General features: G+C 48.0%; 2 protein-coding genes across 2 annotated transcripts; one reads left to right on the top strand and one right to left on the bottom strand.

Annotated features, from left to right (window-relative positions):
* The first annotated feature begins 2,450 nt into the window (after positions 1 to 2,450).
* LOC140133810 (E3 ubiquitin/ISG15 ligase TRIM25-like) lies at positions 2,451 to 5,971 on the top strand. Its single transcript, XM_072154415.1, has one exon. The coding sequence runs from the start codon at positions 2,508 to 2,510 to the stop codon at positions 4,191 to 4,193; it is 1,686 nt and encodes a 561-aa protein (XP_072010516.1). The 5' UTR covers positions 2,451 to 2,507; the 3' UTR covers positions 4,194 to 5,971.
* Positions 5,972 to 10,390: 4,419 nt separating this feature from the next.
* Positions 10,391 to 13,692, bottom strand: DNAJC19 (DnaJ heat shock protein family (Hsp40) member C19). The gene is made up of 6 exons (XM_072154414.1): positions 13,533 to 13,692; positions 12,666 to 12,717; positions 12,111 to 12,184; positions 11,951 to 12,027; positions 11,254 to 11,324; positions 10,391 to 10,918 (listed from the first exon to the last, which is right to left on the bottom strand). Exons 1-6 carry the CDS (start codon positions 13,533 to 13,535, stop codon positions 10,848 to 10,850), a joined length of 348 nt encoding a protein of 115 aa, XP_072010515.1. The 5' UTR covers positions 13,536 to 13,692; the 3' UTR covers positions 10,391 to 10,847.
* Between the last annotated feature and the right edge of the window lie 1,746 nt (positions 13,693 to 15,438).

The following is a 15,438-nucleotide window of genomic DNA, read 5'->3' as shown; positions in this document are numbered from 1 at the left end:
GTATTATTTAGACATCATATGGCAGTATTTTTTTGGTATCATATGGCAGTATTACTTAGGCATTATATGGCAGTATTATTTAGACATTACGGTATATGGCAGTATTATTTTTGCATTATATGGCAGTATTATTTACGCATCATATGTCAGTATTATTTAGACATTATGTGGCAGTATTATTTACACATCATATGGCAGTATTATTTAGGCATTATATGGCAGTTGTATTTAGGCATTATATAGCAGTATTATTTAGGTATTGTATGGCAGTATTATTTAGGCATTGTATGGCAGTATTATTTAGACATTATGTGGCAGTATTATTTACACATCATATGTCAGTATTATTTGTAGAGCGCACAACAATATTATTTCAGTAATGTATAGCAGTATTATTTAGCAACTACATGGCAGCATTACTTGGGTGATGTATGACTGTATTTCTTGAGTAATATATAGCAGTAATATTTGGGTAATGTATAAATTAACAGTATTATTTGGAAAGTACATGGCAGCATTATTTGGTATTAACGGTATTATTTATGGTATAATAGGCAGCACTGTTTTGGTTGTGCTTGGCAGTATTATTATCAACCCTATTTTTTGGGTGATATATAGCAATATTGGCAGTATTATTTAGGCAACATATGGCAGTACTGTTTGGGTCATGTATGGCAGGTCTTTCTGAAGTAATGTATGACGGTATTATTTGGATATGATTGTATAATATGTAGGAATAACATATGACATTATTATTTCAGTGATATATTGAAGCATTGCATTGCTTGGGTGGCCTGGTTTTTTTGGGGTCCATTATGACAGTATTATTTGGGTAATACAATATGTTTTGGCTACTGCATGGTAGTATTATTTAGACATTGCATGGCAGTGTTATTTTGGTAATATACAACAGGATTATCAGGAAATGAATGAGTATTATTTGGGATAAAATATGGGATTATTTCTTGGGTAATGTATGAATCAGGGAGATTTGGGTGAGGTATAGCTGAAGTATTTGGATATATTGTTGTAGTATTATATTAGGGATGTACAGCGGTATTATTTGCCCTATCACAGTGCAGTGCGGTTGTATATTTGTGCGCTGTATGGCGGTATAGAGGGATATGATGATATTACATGAAACATGAAGATGATCGATGTCTGGGGTTTTATGTGCACATTGTATGTCAGATTATTATCTGGGCAATTCCTTATTTCATAGAATTATATGCTGCTATATTGTAGAGGTAATTGCTCTCTGTTATCAGCCATTACATCCCGGGGAGAGGAGACTGTACAGGGGGGATACAATCTATTACTCTCTGTTATCAGCCATTACATCCCAGGGAGAGGAGACTGTACAGGGGGATACAATCTATTACTCTCTGTTATCAGCCATTACATCCCGGGGAGAGGAGACTGTACAGGGGGGGATACAATCTATTACTCTCTGTTATCAGCCATTACATCCCGGGGAGAGGAGACTGTACAGGGGGGATACAATCTATTACTCTCTGTTATCAGCCATTACATCCCGGGGAGAGGAGACTGTACAGGGGGGGGGGGATACAATCTATTACTCTCTGTTATCAGCCATTACATCCCGGGGAGAGGAGACTGTACAGGGGGATACAATCTATTACTCTCTGTTATCAGCCACTACATCCCGGGGAGAGGAGACTTTACAGGAGGATACAATCTATTACTCTCTGTTATCAGCCATTACATCCCGGGGGGGGGGGGGGGGGGACTGTACAGGGGGGGGGGATACAATCTATTACTCTCTGTTATCAGCCATTACATCCCTGGGAGAGTGGACTGTACAGGGGGGATACAATCTATTACTCTCTGTTATCAGCCATTACATCCCTGGGAGAGGAGACTGTACAGGGGGGGATACAATATATTACTCTCTGTTATCAGCCATTTCATCCCGGGGAGAGGAGACTGTACAGGGGGATACAATCTATTACTCTCTGTTATCAGCCATTACATCCCTGGGAGAGGAGACTGTACAGGGGGGGATACAATATATTACTCTCTGTTATCAGCCATTTCATCCCGGGGAGAGGAGACTGTACAGGGGGGGTACAATCTATTACTCTCTGTTATCAGCCATTACATCCCGGGGAGAGGAGACTGTACAGGGGGGGATACAATCTATTACTCTCTGTTATCAGCCATTACATCCCCGGGAGAGGAGACTGTACAGGGGGGGATACAATCTATTACTCTCTGTTATCAGCCATTTCATCCCGGGGAGAGGAGACTGTACAGGGGGAGATACAATCCCGCATTGTTATGAGTTGAAGCTTTTAGGGTTAGTGGCCCTTTAAATCCTGGATAACCTAAGTTTCCCTCTTGTCTCCGAGTTTTCTTCTGCTTATCAACACATGGACCAATCAGGGCTCCCTTAGCACTTTCTGGCAGTGTAGCCTGAGAGGCGCATTGCTATTGGGGACTCCCGGTGACTGGCGGGGTGTGGGCAGATCCGCAGTGTGGCTTACATGTGCCCTGGGGGCTGGGAGCATTCACATTGCTGCTGCAGGAGGTCTGCACAGTGTCAGGAGGTGCCCTGCACAGCTCCATCGCTTCCTGCAGAAATGGCTTCTACTGAACTGAAAGAGGAGCTGAACTGTTCCATCTGTCTGAGCATCTACACAGATCCTGCTATGCTGAGCTGCGGCCACAACTTCTGCCGGGTCTGTATCAGCCGGGTCCTGGATACCCAGGAGGAAGCGAGCGCCTACAGCTGCCCCGAGTGCAGAGCCGAGTATCGGAGCCGCCCGGCCGTGCAGAGGAACATGAAACTCTGCAATATAGTCGAGTGCTTCCTGTCCTCTAAACCGGTGCAGGAACAAGCCGGGATCTTTTGTACCTATTGTGTGCATTGTCCTGTGCCGGCCATCAAGACGTGTCTACAGTGCGAGACGTCTCTGTGTGACATCCACCTACGGGCGCACAGCAAACTGGTGGAGCACACCCTGACCGAGCCAACCACCTCACTGGAAAACAGAAAGTGTACCATCCACAAGAAACTCTTGGAGTACTACTGCTCCCAGGATGCCGCCTGCATCTGTGTGTCGTGTTGTGCCTTCGGAGAACATCGGGGGCATCAGGTGGCACTTCTCTACGAGGCCTCCAAGAAGAAGAAGGAGAAACTGAGACTCGTCATGGAAAAACTGACCACAAAGAGAGAAGAGACTGAGAAGAGGGTGCAGAGTCTACAGGAACACCGGCAAAAAGTGGAAGAGAAGGCGTCTGCCATAACCGAGAGGGTCACACTCTTGTTCAAGGAGATCCGGGAAGAGCTGGAGCTCTTGGAGAAGAAGGTCTTGAATGAGATCTCCAGTCAGGAGGAGCAGGTGTCTCTTCATGTGACCGACCTCATCCAGCAGCTCCAGATGGAGAAGGACGAGTTGACCAAGAAGATGCAATGCATCGAAGAGTTGTGCAATGTCACCGACCCGTTGACCGTCCTACAAGGGCGAGAGTCGGACGAGGCCAACGGTTATGTGGTGGAGGATGGAGAACATGACGACCGGAAGAGAGACGACAAGAAGGTCCAGGCCGTGTGCGATCTGGATGAAGGTCTCATCTCGGTGATACTCCACACCACGCTGACGGACATTGTGACCGGTCTGAAGGCCAAGCGAGGCTTCAACATGAAGGTGGCCTCCGATATCCTACTGGACGTCAACACAGCCGGGGACTATGTATCAGTGTCCCGAGACCTTAAGACAGCCTCGTGGTCAGAGACTAAGCACTGCCGACCCAAGACCCCCGAACGCTTTGTGAATTACCACATCCTGAGCACCAGGATATTCACCACCGGACAAAACTACTGGGAGGTGGAGACCAGCGAGTGCGGCTACTGGATGGTGGGACTGGCCTACCCAAGTATCGAGAGGAAGGGCGACCGGGCCGTCACCGGATACAACAAAAAATCCTGGTGCCTACGAATGTCCGATAAAACGCACTCCGCCATCCACGACTCCAAGATTAACCCCTTGTTCCCCGACACATCAGTGCAAAGACTTGGGATATACCTGGACTACGAGGCGGGCCGCCTCTCCTTCTACCAGGTGTGTGACTCCATCCGGCACCTGCACACCTTCATGGCGCACTTCTCCGAGCCTCTCCATGCCGCCTTCTGCGTGTATAATAACTCCTGGGTGCGTATCAGGAGCTGAGACAGGGACTCCATCACCTTGGGCTTTTCATGGTGGAGTCATATATGAAGGATCAAGGGGTCACGTATCAGTATACCCCCAAGGGGACCACATCTTCTAGTCCACTTGTAGACCCCTGTAGATCTGAACTAACCACTAGGGGGCATCGCCTGTAGATTTAGGGGTCGAAGAAGGTTACAGGACCCTGATAGATGAGAAGGTCCATGTACTTCATGACTACATAAGGAGATGGCGGTTCTACACACTGCATGTAGGACTTGGGGGGAGGGTCCTGGTTTGAATTTATCAATGTTGCACCAGGTAAGTGGGGGTACTTACCCTCTGGATGGTGTATATATTGTGACCTTATATATCGTAATTCTTACAAAATAATGGAAAACTGCCTCTTGTGCTGGACTTGAGTTTCATCAGGATTTGTACTCTGGTTACATCCAAAGCTGCATTTACTATTCATCTCCTTTCCTGCAAGTGTGAATGCTGCGGGACCCCAGCTCTGAGTTTGTAGGGCTGGAAACAGGTAGGAGGAGTTTTAACTAACATGTATATATCTAAATTTCCAATAAAGCAGTCCTTTCTGGTCCAGAGCTTCATCAGGATTTATACTCTGGTTACACCCAAAGCTGCGCTTACAATTCCGCTATCTTCCTCTAAGTTTGGAAACTGCAGGCCCCCAAATGTGTAACTCACCTGCTGGTTCAGGGTTCAGTATCAGGATCTGCTGCAGAGCATTCAGGGAGGCGCAGTGTTCCCAGCATCCAATGTACAGTAGCCTCTATCTCCCATAATGCACCATGTTTGTAGCCACGTTCCTCTTTGGAGTACTGATTGAGGTCCTGGAAGGTCAGATTTTGGATTGTTGGAGCCACTGATTACTAAAAGGATGAATTTCCCAATGAATTCATGTTGGGAAAGTCGTTATAAACTTGAGAATGACTTTAAAGGGGACTTGTTACCAAACACAAAATACTCTCTTCCACACATCATGTGATCGCTGCTGATCCCCTGAACAATTTGCCGTTTGTTTTTTAAAAATGTGCCCAACGGTTTAAAAGATATGACCCCCGGAAGGCTGTGTATGAATTGTCTCATACAAGCCATGGGGGCGTGTCTGTATGAAACTATAAAGTCTCCGCCCCCTTAGCTGGTGCGACTAAATAGTTCACTAAACTTACGGGGCCGTATCTCTTGAACTGGTGGATGGATTTTACAAAAAGAAACAACAAATTAATCAGGGGCTCATCAAGAATCAGACGACATACGACATGCAACAGTTTGTACTCGGTGAGAGATCCCCTTTAAAATGTGATATTGTACAACTTTCTCATATACTTTGCGTTTTATTTCCTTGTCCTTTACAAGTCACTTGCTGCCAGTGAATGGAACATGAAGTTAAAACTCTCACAGATGATGGTTTGTTACAGTTGAATTTAGTCTAGGAAATTCTAACATTTCAGCAGCACAAAACTGTTCTATTTGCTACAGTGTATCAGTGCAGTTTAAACATATGAATCGTAAAATGACTCCACTGCAACTTTGTAAACCTGTGATCTATGATGCAAATCCATATGATGCAGACCTGCAGTGCAGCAGGTCTGACCCTTGGCCTATCAGTCTGGCATTTTACACTGGATACAATGTACCAAACCCTCAGCTGTATTAGATTTTGCTGCAGCGATGTCCTCGGTGCATGTTCAGTATTTCTGATCATATTTTGCCTCCTGTAGATGTTTAAATCCAGAAGCTGCGGATCTTGTTGTTTTCTCAGAAATGCTACAATAAAAACCTAAAATCTGAGATTTATGGGACGGAGTCTCTTGTGGCCACCAATCAGATCTGTCTGCCTCTGGGCAAGACCTTCCTGGGGTTAGAGGTCAACATTAAGTTGATTTACAGGGCTAATTTCAAAGGTTATGCACAGCATCTCTTCTGTTTCAGTGTTTCATGTCACTTTTCGCACTATGGTGAGGAGGACACCACACAGCTGCAGAAGTCTTCACCCCCCCCCCCCCCCCAAATCCAATGTACCAGCTATTACTAAAGGCTTCATCAGATTCCATCCTGATAATCCAGGGACATTACTCATAGATCCGGGCACCAGGACTGTGGGAACCGTCTTATATTTGCTATCCATGGCCTCCTTCCTTCTAGAATCAAATTTTAAAATTCTGCTACAATTCTGCCTGAAGTTTCTATGAGTGGTGTTACCATAGCCCCTCCGTGTTGTAGCTTCACAGGATGTTACACCGTGCAGGAATGTTTCCCCTCCCACTGTGTGAGATAACAACAGACAGAGGTGGAGGGGGGAAATACAGAGGAAGCATGGAAGGAAGAGACAGTTTAACAGCCTGTGAAGCTACAGCACGGGGGGTGGGGTGGTGGCCTCTGGTAACACCTCCCAGATTTCCACAGGCTCATGAGTCTAATTTTAAAAGTTAATATTAGAGGTAAGGAGGCCATGGATAACAAATATAAGAAGATACCACAGTCCCGGTGCCTGGATCTATGAGTAATGTCCCCGGTTTATCAGGACTGGTTTTGATGGAAGATTTTATTTAAAGGGAACCTGTCAGCAGGTGTGACCATACTGGGTGCAGCCAGTGTTATGTACGTCAAACCTTTGTGTATGTTAGTGGCAGCAGGACTGTGATATATGGATTTAGATTCCCGGATTGTGGCTACTTCATGTGCACAGGGTTGTGTCCTCACACTGCTGTGCTCTGTACTCTCTGCAGCCAGTGTTATGTATTGTCCCTGGAGAGATGTGTAATCAGACCTCACACTGCTGTGCTCTGTGCTCTCTGCAGCCAGTGTTATGTATTGTCCCTGGAGAGATGTGTATTCAGACCCCACACTGCTGTGCTCTGTGCTCTCTGCAGCCAGTGTTATGTACTGTCCCTGGAGAGATGTGTAATCAGACCTCACACTGCTGTGCTCTATGCTCTCTGCAGCCAGTGTTATGTATTGTCCCTGGAGAGATGTGTGATCAGACCTCACACTGCTGTGCTCTGTGCTCTCTGTAGCCAGTGTTATGTATTGTCCCTGGAGAGATGTGTAATCAGACCTCACACTGCTGTGCTCTGCAGCCTGTGTTATGTACTGCCCTGGTGAGATGTGTAATCAGACCTCACACTGCTGTGCTCTGTGCTCTATGCAGCCAGTGTTATGTATTGTCCCTGGAGAGATGTGTAATCAGACCTCACACTGCTGTGCTCTCTGCAGCCAGTGTTATGTATTGTCCCTGGAGAGATGTGTAATCAGACCTCACACTGCTGTGCTCTGTGCTCTCTGCAGCCAGTGTTATGTATTGTCCCTGGAGAGATGTGTAATCAGACCTCACACTGCTGTGCTCTGTGCTCTCTGCAGCCAGTGTCAAATTTTGTCCCTGGAATTATGTATAATCAAAAATGTGTTTGTTGTTAGTAGCTGCAGGACTGGAGGTGAATGAGGGCATGTGGAATACATCATAATATAATGTATCAGTAAACATTCCTGTATCCAGAGTTTTGGAGGTTTCTCCATAGGACGTGGGGATACAATGTATCTCAGCACAGAAGGTCATGTACATCATCACTGCAGGAGAACATGTGGCGGCCGACAACAGACAAATAGTAACTGTACACAATAGAGGAGGCCACGAATAGAATGCGAGGGTAACTGGATCCTCTGTCTGCAGAGCGCGGGAAGAGCTGTCCCCCTTTATCAATAACCTCCAGATCACATGATGTAAGTAATATTCTATAAAGGGAACCTGTCAGCAGGTGTGGCCATATAGACTTCAGCCAGTGTTATGTATTATATTGGATGAACAGCAGGACTGTGAAATATGGATATAGATTCCAGGATTGTACCTTCTCCAAGTGCATTGGGGGAGTTTCCTAACACTGCTGTGCTCTGTGCAGCCAGTGTTATGTATTGTCCCTGTAGTGATGTGTTGTCACACCTTTGTGTATTTTGTTAGTAGCAGCAGGACTGTGTTATACAGGTTTATAGTCCTGGGTCAGAACCTCTCAGGGGAGGGGGAGCACATCCTCACACTGATGAGCTCTGTGCTCTCCAGGGACAATACCCAACACTGTCTCTAGTAAGCATGGTCTTAGCAAAAAGCCAAGAGCACAGCAGTGAGAGGACACCCTCCTAGTCCATCTTTAGAAGTTACAATCCAAGAATATAAAACATTATATCATAGTCCTGCTGCTACTAACAACATACACAAAGGTCTGATTACACCTCTCTACAGGGATAATACATAACACTGGCTGCAGAGAGCACAGAGCACAGCAGTGTGAGGTCTGATTACACATCTCTCCAGGGACAATACATAACACTGGCTGCAGAGAGCACAGAGCACAGCAGTGTGAGGTCTGATTACACATTTCTCCAGGGACAATACATAACACTGGCTGCAGAGAGCACAGAGCACAGCAGTGTGAGGTCTGATTACACATCTCTCCAGGGACAATACATAACACTGGCTGCAGAGAGCACAGAGCACAGCAGTGTGAGGTCTGATTACACATCTCTCCAGGGACAATACATAACACCGGCTGCAGAGAGCACAGAGCACAGCAGTGTGAGGTCTGATTACACATCTCTCCAGGGATAATACAGAACACCGGCTGCAGAGAGCACAGAGCACAGCAGTGTAAGATCTGATTACACATCTCTCCAGGGACAATACATAACACTGGCTGCAGAGAGCACAGAGCACAGCAGTGTGAGGTCTGATTACACATCTCTCCAGGGACAATACATAACACTGGCGGCAGAGAGCACAGAGCACAGCAGTGTGAGGTCTGATTACACATCTCTCCAGGGACAGTACATAACACTGGCTGCAGAGAGCACAGAGCACAGCAGTGTGAGGTCTGATTACACATCTCTCCAGCGACAATACATAACACTGGCTGCAGAGAGCACAGAGCACAGCAGTGTGAGGTCTGATTGCACATCTCTCCAGGGACAATACATAACTGGCTGCAGAGAGCACAGAGCACAGCAGTGTGAGGTCTGATTACACATCTCTCCAGGGACAATACATAACACTGGCTGCAGAGAGCACAGAGCACAGCAGTGTGAGGTCTGATTACACATCTCTCCAGGAACAATACATAACACTGGCTGCAGAGAGAACAGAGCACAGCAGTGTGAGGACAGACCCCCTGTGCACACGGAGAAGCTACAATTCTGGAACATACTTGTAAGACCATGTTTTACAGTTCTGCTGCTACTAACTACATACACAAAGGTATATTTGCGCTTGTCTATAGCTGGCTCAGCAGTCTATATGGTCACTGCAGAGAGCAAAGCAGTGTGAGGACACAACCCCAGTGCACGAGTCCATCCATTCTTTACATGAGCACTGCCTGTGTGGGCACTGACCCCCTGGGGCGGTGAGGTGAGTCGCTCAGCAGGATATAAGCGGGGGAAGATGTGCGAATCAATTCCTTCCAGCCGAGATGTTTAATTCATGCGATGGCGCAGCCTGGGCTCAGTGCGTGCAGATCGTGTACGGCCCAGAATAGCTCAGTACTCAAGGACACCCCCCCCCCCCCTCCTCCTCCGCCATCACTGAGGAGGTCACACAACACTCATGGAGAGGAATAGGAGAGGAGCCTTAATTAAAGGGACTTAGAGATCGGAAAAACTCCATATGTGCAGAGGTTTTCATCATTGGACTAGTCATGTACATTGTAGGCTTTAGCACTGAGCCAATACCTGGTAGTAACAGTGCTGACACCAGTGATTGGCTCAGTGGTTACATGCACAATGTCCACCTGCTTAAAAAAGATGAATAATAAAGCAGCGTGGATGCCTTTAATTGGAGCAGCAGAACAAACCGCTAAAGCAATGCAGAGATAATCATCTATTTATCCACCTTTAAGTGCACTAGGGGCGGAGCCTGTTTTTGCTAACAGACAGCCGTGACACAGGAAGAGGATGAAAACATCACTGGGTAAAGGGTAAGTATCAGTAAGTGATTCCAGAAGTGATCCTGAGCGCTTGTGACTGTCGGCAGACTCATAATTAAAGTTAAGCTCCGCCCTCAATGCACTTGCAGACAGATTTGCATATCAGATGATTATCTGTACTTTGCTTTATAAGTTTGTGGCCGGGATTAGTTCTGCTGCAATTAAAGAGCCCTAGGTGACAATATTATGGGTCTTCGTTTGGACAACACACTCCCTTTAAATCATCTGTAACTTTTCACATGAGTTTATTTATTGATTTTATTAGTATTTTCAATATCTCCGCTTGCTGTCAGTAACGTGGATCATGCTTCTGTACATCATTGGGGGGAATGACCCAATTCAGCTCACTCATCCAGCCAGGAAAGAGTTACAGCACAAGTTTCCATTCACTGACAGCAAGGCTGAAAATGAATAGAAGGTCTGAGTTTTACGTTCAGCACCAAATCTGGACGTTCAGTTACTGTACGATCCAATGCAAGTGCTCTGTTCTCTGTTATCAGCCAATTCCAGAAAGGCAGGAAAGGTGAACCCCGGCTACTGTTCGCTGTTATCAGCCATTCCAGGCAAGTCATTCCCTGCCCCACGATCGCAATTCATTCACTTTATTGACAATCACGTCCCTGAAATTCCCAAAATTATCTCCACTGAGGTAAATCGAGTCCAGTGTCGCCTCGGCCGCTCAGAGCTATTTCTTGGCCTGACCCTCCAGTAGATCCTTGGCTTCGTTGATCTTGGCCGCAATGTACGGAGATCCCCCTGTAAGCAGAGAGACTGATCAGCTTCTGTATCCCCATGACAACTCTTCCTGGCACAAGGGTCTTGTAATGATCCACATGACTGTAATAGGGAATGGATCCACATGACTGTAATAGGGAATGGATCCACATGAAAACCAATCAGTGGCCACCAAGGTGATGCGGCTGCTCATAGACCGGCAATGGTTACATGACAGGAAGTGTTGTCATGAGGACACAAGAGAAGACATGATAGGTTATGGGACGTCAGGATTATCCAGGATATAACCAGATACCAGACTATCATCCATTCCAGATTATCAAGTAGCGGATCAAGTAGAAGGACTTTGCGGTTACCTTTGTCCGGGTGATTGAGCAGCATGATCCTCCTGTGCGCCTCCCTGATCTTCAGCTTATTTGCTGTGGGGCTGCCCAAAAAAATCAGATGGGAGTCAAAATCAATCCAGAAGCTTCAACACTGTATATTTAATTATTTTCGGTTCCCATGCTTGCTGTCAGTGAATGGTTTCAGTCAACAGCATTAGCACTGCTGAGGGTTTGCTACAACTGCAGCCAGTGTAGACAATCCTGGGTTATCCTTTAGCTGCTGATGCAGCTTCTTACCTGACCCCCAACCGCGACAGCCCCTCCTCCGAGCCGATGACCCCCAACCGCGACAGCCCCTCCTCCGAGCCGATGACCCCCAACCGCGACAGCCCCTCCTCCGAGCCGATGACCCCCAACCGCGACAGCCCCTCCTCCGAGCCGATGACCCCCAACCGCGACAGCCCCTCCTCCGAGCCGATGACCCCCAACCGCGACAGCCCCTCCTCCGTGCCGATGACCCCCAACCGCGACAGCCCCTCCTCCGAGCCGATGACCCCCAACCGCGACAGCCCCTCCTCCGAGCCGATGACCCCCAACCGCGACAGCCCCTCCTCCGAGCCGATGACCCCCACCCGCGACAGCCCCTCCTCCGAGCCGATGACCCCCAACTACGACAGCCCTGCCCCTTACCTGACCCCCCTACAACATACAATAGACTTGCACTTACCTGACCCCGAGCACCAGCGCCGCTTCCCTTTTGGTCATTTTGGGTTCAAATCCACCTTTGTAATAACCAGCAAATGCCTAAGGATGGAAAAAAAAATCCCAAATTTACCCTCCTAAATTTATTTGTGAAGGGACCAGCACCTTCCATGTGGCTTTCTTACCGCCTTGGGCAGGGTCTGGATCGCCTGCTTGACCTGAGGCTCCAGGTGTTTGAAGGCTTGTAACGCGTAACGGCCTGAGGGGAGACACACGGGATCAGGAGTCTCCCGCACCCATCACTTTATAGGTTTACATAAGTCATCACATATTCTCCCCCATATGACAAGAAGTGTTGTCATGGGGTCACAGGAAAACACCTGGGTATCTGATAGGGCGGTGTGCCAGGTCACTGCTGCTCCCACAATGATCACTAATCATAAGGACAAGTCATCAGCATTTTAGTCCCAGAAAACCCCTTTAAGGCTTTGACCATCGACTCCTTAATTTAAAACCGACTTTAACCCCATTTCCCCTGCAGCAATGACAAGGTGTTCCCATAAAAGGGGGGTCCTAGGGAAGCCCTAGATACTGTCCTACCCTCATTAAAGCCACATCTTTGCTTTTGTCCAAAAAACGGGCCCCCTTTCCCTGCTGGTGACTGGTGGTATTACAGCTCAGCCCCACTGAGCCGCAATACCAAACACAAACAGGTGAGGCGCTATATACAAGTCACGTACCTGCAAATCCTGCCACGGCGATGGTGAGGCCGGCTGCGATCAGCGAGCTCGCCTAGGAGGAAGACAGAATAAGCGTTATACACTGCCGGTACCGCTACAGACCCCGTCACCCCCAAAACTACCGGGGGACCTGTCCCTGCGTGCACTAGAGAGGAAGCCGGACATCACAGCAGAGGGGCACTGGGTGCTACAGGGACATCCCACCAATGTCACATATGTGCTCATGAAGGTGCAGGGGCTCCCAGGAACCCTAGGAAAGTGCAGCCAGGTGCAGGAGCCCCTCAGGAACCTTGTGAAGGCTCATATGCAGACCCCATCCCCATCCCAGGAACCCTATAAAGGTCCAGCCAGGTGCAGGAGCCCCTGAGGAAACTGATGAAGGTCCAGCCAGGTGCAGGAGCCCCTGAGGAAACTGATGAAGGTTCAAGCAGGTGCAGGGATCCATAGGAAATCTAGAAAGCCTGAGCTGCAAGGTTATAGCAGCCTTAAACAGCTGCAGAGCTCGTTCCTGTGTACCAGGGCTCCCTACACAACAAGGGCAGGATTTCTGCATTAAAAAAAAAAATTACCAAAAAACTGTCTCCATACACTGACAACAAGCAGAGATCATGGAATTACTGAGGAATAATAATAGAAAAAAAACAGTCTATGGAGAAATTTCACTGCTTGTTTTTAGTTACACAATAGTCAAGCTTTATTGACATAAGAGAGGACAAACATCAAACTGACAGCACGCCGGTCACGTGACCATTAGACGGAGACCCCCCACCTTCTTCACGGGAACTCCTGTGATTGGCAAGGTCAGGGACATGTGACCTCTCCCAGCACTAAAGCCAAGCACAGGCCTCCCTCTCATTTACTCCTTACCATTCTGAGAGGCGCTAAGGATACGCCGGAACCGCAGCGTTACCGCATAGAGACCATGTCCCCTCCAAGTGCGGTGTCTATGCACGTTCTAAGCCCTGGAGACCGCCCCTTCCGGTGCTAGCTCCACCCACCACACCAGCACTTGCATCTACACAAGGTTAGGTTGACACGTGACGCTTTTTTTTTTTATATTGAAGCTCCCCAACTTTATTGTAGACACACAAAACTGACAGTCTGATTGTAACCGATCTGATCGAACAACGATCGGGATTGTTTGTGATTATTCTGTATTCTGACCCCACTTTTTTCAGGGGAATATGTTGGTAAGATAACAACCTGCGGAATGATTAACAGCAATCTGTTGCAACAGAAATCCCTATATATATAGTATATAAACCCTCGCTAGGTTACATACATATATATAAAATCATGAAAAGTAATTACAGCCGGTTATAAATACAATGGGCCACATTTATCACTTTTGTGCGCCTAAGTGTAGTAGTTGCGCCTAAATTCGGGCGCACTGTTTTGCTAGAATTATCACAAGCTACAACCATACCTCCCAACTTTTGGGCAAGGAAAAGAGGGACACAAAGCCCCACCCCCTTTTTCTAAACCACGCCCATTCTTCCACCTACAGGCATAGTATAATATCGAACTTGATGGTCCCCATATTGTACAACGCCACTTAATTTGGCCCCCTTCCTGTGGACCAATATAATATCCCCTAATGCAACTCTGCAACATGTAAAACATATAAAACCCCTTCTTTAATTTTATCCTGCCTTTACATTTGGTTTTCCGCTTTTATTTATCTCCCCAAACTTACACATAATGCTATCTGTACTCAAACCCCCACCCCTCCTCACATGGTGTGGTCCCTGTTCTCTATCCTCCTCATTCTTCTGTCCTCCATCCTCCTCCTGTAGTCTCCTGTCCTCCATCCTCCTTATGTAGTCTCCAGTCCACCAGCCTCCTCCTGTAGCCTCCTGTCCTCCAGCCTCCTCCTGTAGCCTCCTGTCCTCCAGCCTCCTCCTGTAGCCTCCTGTCCTCCAGCCTCCTCCTGTAGTCTCCTGTCCTCCATCCTCCTCATGTAGTCTCCAGTCCACCAGCCTCCTCCTGTAGTCTCCTGTCCTCCATCCTCCTTATGTAGTCTCCAGTCCACCAGCCTCCTCCTGTAGCCTCCTGTCCTCCAGCCTCCTCCAGCCTCCTCCTGTAGTCTCCTGTCCTCCAGCCTCCTCCTGTAGTCTCCTGTCCTCCATCCTCCTTATGTAGTCTCCAGTCCACCAGCCTCCTCCTGTAGCCTCCTGTCCTCCAGCCTCCTCCAGCCTCCTCCTGTAGTCTCCTGTCCTCCAGCCTCCTCCTGTAGTCTCCTGTCCTCCATCCTCCTTATGTAGTCTCCAGTCCACCAGCCTCCTCCTGTAGTCTCCTGTCCTCCATCCTCCTTATGTAGTCTCCAGTCCACCAGCCTCCTCCTGTAGCCTCCTGTCCTCCAGCCTCCTCCAGCCTCCTCCTGTAGTCTCCTGTCCTCCAGCCTCCTCCTGTAGTCTCCTGTCCTCCATCCTCCTTATGTAGTCTCCTGTCCTCCATCCTCCTTATGTAGTCTCCAGTCCACCAGCCTCCTCCTGTAGTCTCCTGTCCTCCATCCTCCTTATGTAGTCTCCAGTCCACCAGCCTCCTCCTGTAGCCTCCAGCCTCCTCCTGTAGTCTCCTGTCCTCCAGCCTCCTCCTGTAGTCTCCTGTCCTCCAGCCTCCTCCTGTAGTCTCCTGTCCTCCAGCCTCCTCCTGTAGTCTCCTGTCCTCCAGCCTCCTCCTGTAGTCTCCTGTCCTCCAGCCTCCTCCTGTAGTCTCCTGTCCTCCAGCCTCCTCCTGTAGTCTCCTGTCCTCCAGCCTCCTCCTGTAGTCT

Source organism: Engystomops pustulosus, chromosome 5 (assembly GCF_040894005.1).
Source record: "Engystomops pustulosus chromosome 5, aEngPut4.maternal, whole genome shotgun sequence".
In the NCBI taxonomy this organism is placed as follows: domain Eukaryota; kingdom Metazoa; phylum Chordata; class Amphibia; order Anura; family Leptodactylidae; genus Engystomops; species Engystomops pustulosus.
The sequence above is the reverse complement of the archived record's forward strand: the minus strand, read 5'-3'. Positions and strand labels throughout refer to the sequence as shown.